General features: G+C 45.0%; 1 protein-coding gene across 1 annotated transcript in view; it reads left to right on the top strand.

The window, feature by feature from the left end:
• kndc1 (kinase non-catalytic C-lobe domain containing 1) overlaps positions 1-12,076 on the top strand; it is a 177,200-nt gene that overhangs the window by 109,276 nt on the left and 55,848 nt on the right. The window contains exon 16 of the mRNA XM_080205589.1: positions 11,235-11,464. Coding sequence (XP_080061715.1) covers positions 11,235-11,464 — 230 coding nt within the window. The remainder of the gene's footprint in view (positions 1-11,234; positions 11,465-12,076) is intronic.

Below are 12,076 nucleotides of genomic sequence, written 5' to 3'. Positions count from 1 at the left end.
TGAAAAAAACTGTGTGTTTTGCCCATGCCTGAAGCATGGGCTTGTCTCCTTGCATATGAAATTAAGGGCCATTCTTTCGGTTTGAGACATCCATTCTGCACCCCGGGGTAGCTAACGTCACTACAGGCTGCACTCAGCAAAACCATGAGACCCAATATGTGGAGATAAAGCTACTGCCATCCTTACCTAGTCTGGCCTACATGTGACTCGAGAGCCACAGCAATGTGCCTGATTCTCAACTGCCCTCAGGCAACTAGGGATGGGCAATAAACGCTGGCTAGAAACGCCCATGTCCCATAAATGAATAAAATAAAGAACTGCTCCTAAAAGAACACACTGCACTGCTGATAAGGCTTGGTATTACTGCTGATCCCCATTGATAATTTTTCCTGCTTTTCCAGCCATCAATTGTTGGCTTCCTAGCTCTTTGTAACAAAATGCACTCCATGTCAAAGATTTTTTAAAAGCACTGTCTAAATTTAATTTAAAGTTAAGTTGCAGTTTAAATTTGTGAACAAATGTCTTTCCTTTTCATACAATTGAAATCAGTAATTTGTTTAATATTAAGTTATTCTGGATGAAATTATCTTCACCTAAGGTGCCTGTTGCCCTTGTGCGTGAACTATATGATGCAGTGAAGGCATTTCATGTGCTTAGTTGAATGGTCATTAATATTGAAATTGCTGGTGTAATCACCCCTCGCAACAAGGTTCCTGTTGTATCTCCTGAAAATATGGTGGATTGAAATTTAGAGGAAAATCTGTTGCATTATAATCTGTACTTAAATGGTCTAATAGTGTAAAATACTGTGCCCTGATGTGGTCAGCTCACCAGCCAGTAACAAGACATACATTTTCCAAGCTGAAATTGTTGCTAATTGGAAATACTTAGCTTTTCAAAAGGAGTTCTTTAAAGATTACTGTCTTTATTGCATTACATTTCCCACATTGCAAAAATGACTCCATGTCAAATGTACTTTATTGGCCATAAAGCAATTTGGGAGGCCCTGAGGTCAGGTGCTTATATAAATGCAAGTCTTCCTTTCATTAACCCTAACTGCACCTCAGACAGACAGTAATTGTATCACTTGGTGAAATAAAACCACTTCTAAGATTTACAATGTGGCACCAGTTCAGAGCTATGCAGAGTTAAAGCCCGCCTTTAGTCAATCAGAGATCGTGGGCAGAATTTTCCCAAAAAGCGACTAAGGGGTCAATTTTGAGCCTGCATTCTCCGCCTGTAGAACGGGTGTGTGTGCTTAAATCCGGAGAGTGCGATTCACACTGGCAAGTTTCTGAGTTCCAATCGTATGATGGTAAGATTTCCAATCCTACCAGCCCTTCACTGATGGAGTGCTGTGAAGCATGTTGCGGGACCGCACAAAGCTAATTTTTAATACATTAGCATATCATTAGTGAGCACACTCCCAGACACCCCCCTCTTCCCCTCACCGGATATTCAGCAGGTGCCACTATGGTGTCACGCTGGTGCCATTTACAGCAAGTTCACTCTCTGGGGCCGTAAAGGTGAGTGGCTCCCCAGAGGGAGAGGGTCATCATAGTGGCCTGGCAATGCCCCTTGGCACAGGTTGGCACTGCCAAGTTGGCAAAGGGGTGGACCCCAGTGGGAGCCTCATGGTGGGAATTCATTTAGATGTGGCAGTGACTGAAAGTTGACGGAGGAGCTGGGAATGCCGGCATTGGTTGTTGCAGGCGGGAGAGGAGTGATTGAGGTGGATGCCAGCCCAGACTGAGTGGAGGGCGGGTGGAAAGATGCCAGTGATTGGTGGCGGGGAGAGGTGCCCCACTTCAGAGATTGGATACCATTTTTAAAGAGCACCACAATCTCAAAGTGAAACTGAACACATCCTCCCCACTACCCTCCCCTCCTACCTTAGCTATCGGTGACTGTCCCTACCCTCGCTGAAGCCATGCTTCAATCTCCCCCAAAGACGATCAGTGGCATCAGGGCCCTCCCAATGGGACCCCCTTCATGCTCCCTCCTTCATGACCCCGGATGGCCCATATCTCTCAAATCCCCATCCCCCTCAGGTCCCCAGCATCCTGACAGTGGTTGAGTAAGCTGCAAGACTGTTTCACTGCTCTGCATAATCTATAAGCTCCAGGAGTGGTTCATTCTTTTAAGCCTTTACCCCATTACCAAGCTCATGCATCCTCTAAGAGCAGGCTGGCTATAGGCCCAAATGAACAAATCCTTATTATCACCATAAACAATGAGGCTGGTTTTCATTGCAAAGACTGGAGCTGCTTTCATAGACCTTTCCTCAGCCCAGGACATGGTGTGGAAACATCGACTGATGCCTAAACTACTCTGGCTGCCATGGACATCTCTGAACAACGGGAAGATGAGGGTGAGACAAAATAAGCACAGAACACTCAGCAATGGTCTCCTAAGGACAGTGTTCTGACACCGACACTTATTAACATCTATATAAACAACACGACCATCACATCATGTGAAGATTTATCCACATCGATGATATTGCCTTGACAACTCAGACAAGATCTTTATGGAAGCTACGCTGAACTCTAACCTGTCAAAAATGGCTAAATATTTCTACAACTGGAGACTACAACCAAACCCAGCAAAGCCCATTGTCTCTACATTCCACCATAAAAATGGCAAGGTACACAACATCCTGAATGTTACTGGATAAAAGCAAATTACTGCGGATGATGGAATCTGAAACCAAAAGAGAAAATGCCGGAAAATCTCAGCAGGTCTGGCAGCATCTGGAAGGAGAGAAAAGAGCTGACATTTCGAGTCCAGATGACTCTTTTTTTCAAAGCTTTTTTGCTCTTTTCTCTCCTCACAGATGCTGCCAGACCTGCTGAGATTTTCCAGCATTTTCTCTTTTGGAGCCTGAATGTTACCCTAAGTGGAGAAGGAGTGTGGCATGATCTGACATCTACCTATCTTGCAATGATCCTTCACTGCTTCCTAATCTACCATCACCACCTTCAAACAACTACCAAAAGGATCAAGACACAAGTGAAAATTATTTGCAAAGCTCATCTGCATAAGCTGGGGTGCAAAAATCATTGTTCTTCATACTACTGCCATAGCTCTGCTCTTCTCTATAGCTGAGTACTGAGCATTCGGATGGGCCTCAGGTCACCTCACCAAACTCATTGACATGCATCTAATAAACACGTTGGCCCAGATTTTTGCTCGCATTCAGGTGCGCAGAGCTGGGAGAGTCTTCTGGTAGACCAAGGTGTTTGCCTTTATGGAAACAAGAATGATCCTTAACACACTGTACCTAAGAGAAGCCTGCTAATAAGACAAAGGCTATGGCCCTCTGTATCTGAGACACTAAAAAACAGCACTGTGGCACAGTGGTTAGCGCTGCTGTCCCACAGTGCCAAGAACCCGTGTTCAATTCCAGGCTTGGGCCACAGTCTGTGTGGAGTTTGCACATTCTCTCAGTGTCTGCATGGATTTTCTCTGGTGCTCCAGTTTTCGCCCAAAGTCCAAAGATGTGCGGCTTAGGTGGATTGGCCATGCTAAGTTGCCCCTTAGCTAGGATATATGCATGGGGTTATGGGGATAAGGCCTGGGTGGGATTGTGGTCGGTGCAGACTTGATGGGCCTCTTTCTGAACTGTAGGGATTCAATGAAGTGAATGTGATTCCCCCACATGAGCAAACAGGGCATTAGTTACAGCTCAAATAGAGCTGGGTGCTGCTAACTGGGATATTCATAAAGGTGTCTTCATAATCCCTGGAAAGATCTAGAGACATAGTAGTTGAGAGCAATGGTTACCACGCAGGCACTGTTGGGGCATGGCAGAGGTGGGGAGGGGAGGGTGGTGGGTGGTGGGATGGCAGGGGTAGCATTGATGGTCTGTGGCTTGAGGTACTGCCAGACTGAGTGACAGGTATCTGTTTCTGGAAAATGCACAAGTGCAAAACAAACCCCCTTCCCCCATTCCTATCTATGTGAAAATGGGAAATGCCATGTTCGGAAGGTGGGATTTACAAGTTTCAGATAATGTTTCTATTCTTGCCTTGAGGAAGGTGTGCTCTAGTCAGTAATTCTGGGTCTGTTTCCACCCCAATATCTCAGCAACCAGGCCTCCACCTATCCCCAGGGCATGTGGACAATCCTCAATAGATTGCGGACAGGACATGGCCGATGTGGCCACTCGATGCACAAGTGGCACCTCAAAGCCTCACCTGGTTGCAACTGCTGAAACCCTGACCAACCCATGGAATGCGTAATGATACCTTGCCCCCAGGCATAGCTCAGGGGTGGCATGCTGGAGTTACACTTGGTCTCCAGTGTGGCACTGGGCTGGCGAGATGAACTCAAAACTGTGATGGCAGCTTCTACTCCTAAAGCCAAACAACAGAAAATATGAGTTTGCTGGTGCTCCTGTCATTACAATTGTTTCACTATAATGACAGGTGGTCAGGCAATTTAATGAAAGCATCTGAAACAATATTTCCAGGGTAAATTTAACAAGCCTAAAGATCATAGTCCATGGGCAAAACATAACATTTTTCAACAGGATTTTTAAAGAGTGCCAATGTGTCATCGTGCCATTATGTATTCAAGAGTGCAGCAGCTTCCAGTTTAGTTGCCATGATAACAGGAGGGTATCCTAGGCAACCTGGGTTAGATAAATTGTAAATGAGAACATACAAGAACGCCAATGTGTGATGCTTTCTTAGGGAAACATTTATTCGATCAATAGCAAGATTAACGTTACTGATCAATTTTGCATCTTTGTATTAATTTGGAATCAATTCTCAATTTAGTTTAACAATATTGTTTAATACATATTTTTTAAAGCATCAATGACATTTAACTTTGTGGGCCGCAATTTTTTATAACCCCAGATCTATAGGTAGTTGTCACGTAGTTTGACAGATTTTTATTGCATGTTGATGTAAAGATTTCCCCAAGTTGTAAGAAGTCAAATGGAGGTCTGCCGTCTTAAAATTATATGGTCTTTACTTTATGAAATCCATACTTACTTTCCAAAAATACAATGCTTTTTGCAAGATTTCCAAAAGGATTTCAGCAGTAGGACAATTGTTAAACGTTTTGAAGTTTCTGTTACATCATATAGTATAATAAAAGTATAATAAACCATCACGAAGCAGTAGGCCCAATCAGACTAGAAATCATAGAATCCCAATAGTGCAGAAGGAGGCCATTCAGCCCATTGAATCCACACCAACAACAATCCCAGCTAGGCCCTATCCCCGTAACCCCACATATTTACCCCACTAATTCCTCTAACCTGTGGATCCTGGGACATTAAGGGACAATTTAGTATGGCCAGTGCCGCTAACCTGCACATCTTTGGACTGTAGGTGGGAACCGGAGCACCTGGACAAAACACACACAGACATGGGGAGAATGTGCAGGCTCCACACAGACAGTGAGCCAAGCCAGGAATCGAACCCAGGTCTCGAGAGCTGGGAGGCAGCAGCGCTATCCACTGTGCCACCGTGCCACCCATGCGGCTGGAATCCTGTGAGTGGCCAAAAGCAAAAATCTTGCTGGTAAGACCGCTCCACTCGATCACCATTGACTTAATGAAGTGCCCGCCCAGGAAACCTGGAATCTCATTTAAATACATTATTAGCTTATTAGCTGGTTTACCCACTGTATCATTCCCCCCACATTTGGGCCAGAAATCTTGAGGTTCACACCGGCAGGATCTTCCATTCCCTCCGACAGTGCACTCCCGACTGCAGATTCTCTGGTGATGTGGGATGGAATCACTGGGAAATCCCATTGACAGTAGTGAGACCCGAAGATCCCGGTGCCAGTGAGTGGCACACCACCTCCCATCTCTGAGAAACACACGGCTGGGAGGCCAGAGAATCTCCCCCATGGATTAGAACATAAGAACATAAGAACTTAAGAAATAGGAGCAGGAGTAGGCCATCTAGCCCTTCGAGCCTGCCCCGCCATTCAATAAGATCATGGCTGATCTGTCGTGGCTCAGTTCCACATTCCCGCCCTCTCCCCATAACCCTTAATCCCCTCTCTTATCAAGAACCCATCAACCCGCTTCTTAAAAATATTTAGCGAGGCAGCCTCCACCACTTCAACGGGCAGAGAATTCCAGAGATTCACCACCCTTTGAGTGAAGAAGTTCCTCCTCAACTCCGTTCTAAACCGCCTCCCCTTTATCTTGAGGCTGTGCCCCCTAGTCCTACTGTCTTTTTTGAGCGGGAAGAGTCTCTCCACCTCTATCCTATCCATCCCATTCATCATCTTATACGTCTCAATGAGATCTCCCCTCATTCTTCTAAACTCTAACGAGTACAAGCCTAGTTTATTCAGCCTCTCCTCATAGCTCAACCCCCTCAACTCCGGCATCAGCCTAGTAAACCTCCTCTGCACTCCCTCCAGGGCCAAAATATCCTTGCGCAGGTGCGGCGCCCAAAACTGCACGCAGTACTCCAGCTGCGGCCTCACCAATGCCCTATACAGCCGCAGCAAGACCTCCCTACTTTTATATTCAATCCCCCTCGCTGTGAAGGCCAGCATCCCATTCGCCTTCCTGACCACCTGCTGCACCTGCAGGCTGGGTTTTTGCGACTCATGCACAAGGACCCCGTTGCAAGGTTTACAACAATTCCAGGGCAACGTGAACCCAGCGAGGAGACTATTCCAATGGCGCATGTGTAAATACAGCCCCTAGGTGGAGGAGGAACATGGCTGGGCCTAACAATGTCCTCTGTCACCAACCCTTGGCACTTTTCCCTGCAGTGGAGCACCATAAAGGAGAGGAGTTACCAGTGTCTATGTGGAGGAGGTTTCCTATCTGTGTGTGTATGTGTGTGTGTGTGTGTGTTTATGTGTATGAATTCCTGTATGCATTTTGGGGTTGTTTGTTGCATGGGAGGAGTTCTTCAATATTTTTTAATGATTTCTCCCGCCTTCTGAGACAATATGGCAAGTAAAGCTGGCAGTGCAGTCGACGCGCTACACACCACTTTTCTCGCCTGGTCCAGTACTTCGAAGAAAAAAAATTGGAAAATTCTGCCCTATATATTTAAACTCACCACAAATCTCTGGTCTCTGATCATCAATTGAAATAGATACATTGGTAAAAATGATTTCAAAGCTCTGACCTATGTAAATTTTGATGCTATTGAGGGTGACATTAGTTTGGGAAAATATTTTTGATGAGCACAAACATTAGCCAGAACAATGATGGATTCAACTTAGGAAGTTATATGTAAGTACTGCATAACTGAAGAAACACATAAGTGACACAGGTTATAGATCACTCATGACCCCATTGCACAGTGGAATAGGCTACAAAGGCAGAATGGTCTATTCCTGTTCACTTACCCTGAGAATGCTATTGACGTAGCTAAGGCTGAAGTTGAAATATTTAGGAGTGTTGATGCTGTAATTATCCAACCATTATCAAGCAATAATCAACACAGCCAATAGAATATTGGAACAAAAACAGAAAATGCTGGAAAGTCTCAGCAGGTCTGATAGCATCTGTGGATTAATAATAGAGCCAACATTTCGAGATGGCATGGACAAAAAGACAAAGGGAATGTAAATGGTGGCAGTCATGACGAAGAAACTGTGCTGATAACAGCCATTAAGAGATCAGAATGTGTAAATGGCAGAACAAAAGTAAGCAGCTTATCAGAGGGCAACCTGAGACATGTAACAGATGGCCCTAGTTGAGTGAGGGGAGGAGACCGTGGTGTGAGGGAAAAGATGGAAAGCAAGATTTTTTTAAAAGTGGAAAATGAAATGATTGAAGAAATGAAACTAAAACAAAAATAAATAAATAAGATAAAATTAAATGAAATAAAATAAATGGAAATGAGATGAAAGTGGGAGAGTTCATGCTCTGTCATCCTCCTTTCTCAAAAACCTTTCTATTAACCACACCTACCCCAGTTTCCACCCCTTTCCATCACAGTAAGCCATCTATCGCTTCTCCAGTGTATTCTGCCAGTGAATCACTCACCCTCTCCTGCACAGTTCCCTCAGATGATCTGTTGATTCATGAACAAGATTATTGCTATCTATAGTCTTGATGATTGTATTGAACTCCTGAATTTGATGAAACATATCCAACCGTGATAATCTTACCAAGGCCAGTCTTCCATCACCAACACGCCTTATTTACAATGTGCATAAAGTACCACTTCTGTGGTTACAATGTACAGGTCAGCCGCAGAGTCCTTTGACTGCCAACCATAGTGGAGCTAACTGGTTTTAAACTCCCTTCCCCTCCTCCACTCATCCTTCCCTATTGGGCTAGCTTCCACTAGCTTAATAGGGGAGCTCGTACTCTACAAGGCTATGGGGAAATCTATAGACAATCCCCCCAGGGCCATTATAACACCAATCTGTGCCAACATCTTGCTCCTTATCATAGCCTTTCCACCTAGCATATGTTTCACCATTTGCTCCCTCTACACCACAGCAATGAGGTGCATCTTATCATTAGGTCATACCTTGGTCTCTCCCGCTACTCTTGTGATACTTTTTCTTCCATTGAGCACTTCACTTTGCTCTACGCATCTTCTCTCCTGATGATTCCCACAGCCTCACCCTGATATATCCCTTCTCCAGTCTAACCTGAGCACCTCTGTGAATGATTTCTCAGCTCTACTGAATTCAATCTGCAACTCAGCTGCCCTTTCCCACTCCTCTGTGTGATTTCACTGTGCTCCTTGCCTCTTTATGTCTCTCCTTCCACATAAACGCTCTGACCCAAATTCATGGCCACTTGAACGTGTGGTCTCTTAACTCCTACAGTTCTGAGCATTGACATGGTCATTTCTAATCAGGTCCTTTATCCCTCACCACCTCCTCTCCCGACTCCTTTCCACCCAACTCCCTCTGCATCTGTCCAGGGAAAATATACTGTAAATGAGAGGGTGACAAAGGAATAGACAAGACAGATGATAATGAATCAACAGTCTGCTATAGCACTGTGCCAGAAAAATCAGATTCAGCCCAGAACTGACTCCTAATTCACAAGCACACATTTTGCACTTACCAAAGATAATTCTCATCCCATTGTCTTTTTTATTGTCATTTTCTTATGGATTCTTATTGACATGTCCTGTTTTTAAAAAATCAATATAAATGTGAGCCTAAGCTTGTGACATTTCTTATTCAGAAACAGTAGTGTGCAGAAAGTTAAAGGAGATGAAGAAACTACTATCTGGTGCAGTTGAAATCAGACTGAGTAGGACTACTCCCAGAGTAATGCATCTTAATAACTGGTTTGAAGGGGATACAAATCCAGCCAGGGAAAATGAACCATAAATAATTGCAGTCGTAGAATCAAATCCCTGCAGTGCAGAAGGAGGCCAATCGGTCCATTGAGCCTGCACTGTCAACAATCCCACCCAGGCCCTAACCGCACAACTCTTACGTATTTACCTTGCTAATACCCCTGACACGGCCAATTTAGCACGGCCAATCAACCTAACCTGCACATCTTTGGACTGTGGGAGGAAACTGGAGCACTGGAGGAAACCTATGCAGATACAGGGAGAACATGCAGACTCTGCACAGACAGTGACCCGAGGCCAGAATTGAATATGGGTTCCTGGCGCTGTGAGGCAGCAGTGCTAACCACTGTGCCACCGTGTTGCCCAGTGCAAGCATAGGAATAACACTGAAGTAACATAAACCTTCCCTCCTTTTAGACACTCCATATATAATAAACTGTTGCTTTGAAAAGGATTCTGGCAAATGGTATACCCGAGATTCCCCTGATAGACCATGGGAGTCTGTCTTCCAGCGAGCAGTTTCAGACCTTCATGGGTATGAATAGAGAGAGGCAGATCAACTTGGCACCCTACAACCCTTCCTAAATGGCCTGGCTGAGTGAGCGGTCCAAACATTCAAAATTGACACAAAAAAACAAACCACAGGCTCTTTAGAAACTCACATGTTTCCCTCTTAAGTATAGGATTCTGTAGCAGGTGACAATAGAATGGCCCTGGTGGAGCTATTAATGGACTGACACCTTCGGACTAGGCTTAAACTGATGTTCCCAAATTTGACCAGCAGCCTCAAATTAAAACAGGAAACCCAGAAAAGGGACCATGACGGTCAGAGACTGAATAGAGACTTCAAACCGGGAGATACGGTCCACGTGAGGAACTTCGGCAATGGTTTCCAGAGTTATTCTTGAGAAAACAGGATCCCAGTCTCTTATAAGGTAAAAAGGAAGAAGACCTTAAAGAGGCACTTGGATCACCTCTGTCACAGTGAACGACACCTCTAGAGGCAACTTCTTCCATTGATGTGCCACCGTTGGTATTCTTTGCACTGGCCTGTGGACAGGAAACTCCTCTTTCTACCTCTCAAGAGCCATCAGCTGGACGATGAAGATTCTGGCTCAGACATGGAGACAGAGGCGGCGGATATCCAGTCAGTGCTCACCACCAAGGACAATCCTCCTGTAGTGGTTCTTCAACGTTATTTGCAGAAGAGACATTCACCTATCTGTTACATATCCTCCCGAGCAGACCCTACACACAATGGAGATGAGACCACAGGCAAACAGACGGAGAAGGCTCCATCATCATGGGAGCGAGGCAGAACCTTCGGACCAAGGGGATTGGGGGGGGGGGGGGGGGGGGGGGGGGGGGGGGGGGCGAGCGGTGGGGGGGGAGCGGAGCGGTGGGGCGTGCGGGGTTGGTGTGGCTGATGGAGCGAGGTGGGAAGGTGTGATAACTCCCATGACATCCATGGGGAATCACTGATTGATCCCTCTGGGGTTGGGGCGTTTATTGCTTGAGTTCCCCTGGTAACAGGCAATGGGTAGCCTGCTCAGCTGGTCTGGGTCTGCTGAACTGCAGAACAACCTCAGCTTATTTGATTTAGCTTACTTGTTTTGCCAAAAATAATGGCAGGGACTAGTATGTGTACACTATGGTAGTGGTTTTAGTTCAAATTCTGTCAATAAACCACGTTCCTTTCCAATCAGGCTTCCTGAGTAATCACAGAGACATTTCACTCTGTTATATGCACCTTGTAAATTCAAGGTATTGTTTACTTAAAGATATTCATATATGCATTTATATAATATATTTATATATTACTTTGACATTTAAACCCAAAGGTTTCAAGAGTTGTGAAATTGAAATACTGGAGTATAAACAGAGTTGACATCTTTAGTATTTCCAGCCCAGTTCTTATTTGCAAATTTGGACTGCTATCAAGCTGTCTTATTATTTATCTTTCAGGTCGGAGACTGCAACAAGGCCAAATTCAGATTATCTTAACCCCACACTACAAAACACCATGAAGAAAAAGAAACCAGTTCCTGAGCATGGGAAAGAAAGAAGTAATGACGATACCTGGGAGAAAGCAGTTGATCTAGAAGCCAGAGAAATCTCCACAAAACCTCAATCATCAGCATCACCGGAATGCATGGTTTTGAATGTGAACTATCTTTCTGACAATCTGCGTTCAGGTATTCTGCGACATCCAATTCACAGATTTAAAATTGATCAGGCTCTGTCTTCTGCAAAAGTAATTTGAAATAATAGATGTTTCAGAGAAATGATCAATAGCATCTGTTTTCATAAGAAATAGGAGCAGGAGTAGGCCATCTAGCCCTTCGAGCCTGCCCCGCCATTCAATAAGATCATGGCTGATCTGTCGTGGCTCAGTTCCACATTCCCGCCCTCTCCCCGTAACCCTTAATCCCCTCTCTTATCAAAAATCCATCAACCTGCGTCTTAAAAATATTTAGCAAGGTAGCCTCCACCACTTCAACGGGCAGAGAATTCCAGAGATTCACCACCCTTTGAGTGAAGAAGTTCTTCCTCAACTCCGTTCTAAACCGCCCCCCCTTTATCTTGAGGCTGTGCCCCCTAGTCCTACTGTCCTTTCTGAGCGGGAAGAGTCTCTCCACCTCTATCCTATCCATCCCATTCATCATCTTATACGTCTCAATGAGATCTCCCCTCATTCTTCTAAACTCTAACGAGTACAAGCCTAGTTTATTCAGCCTCTCCTCATAGCTCAACCCCCTCAACTCAGGCATCAGCCTAGTAAACCTCCTCTGCACTCCCTCCAAGGC

This window comes from Carcharhinus amblyrhynchos, chromosome 17 (genome assembly GCF_965287045.1).
Source record: "Carcharhinus amblyrhynchos chromosome 17, sCarAmb.v2.hapA, whole genome shotgun sequence".
Taxonomy (NCBI): domain Eukaryota; kingdom Metazoa; phylum Chordata; class Chondrichthyes; order Carcharhiniformes; family Carcharhinidae; genus Carcharhinus; species Carcharhinus amblyrhynchos.
This window is presented reverse-complemented; position numbering and strand designations above follow the sequence as displayed.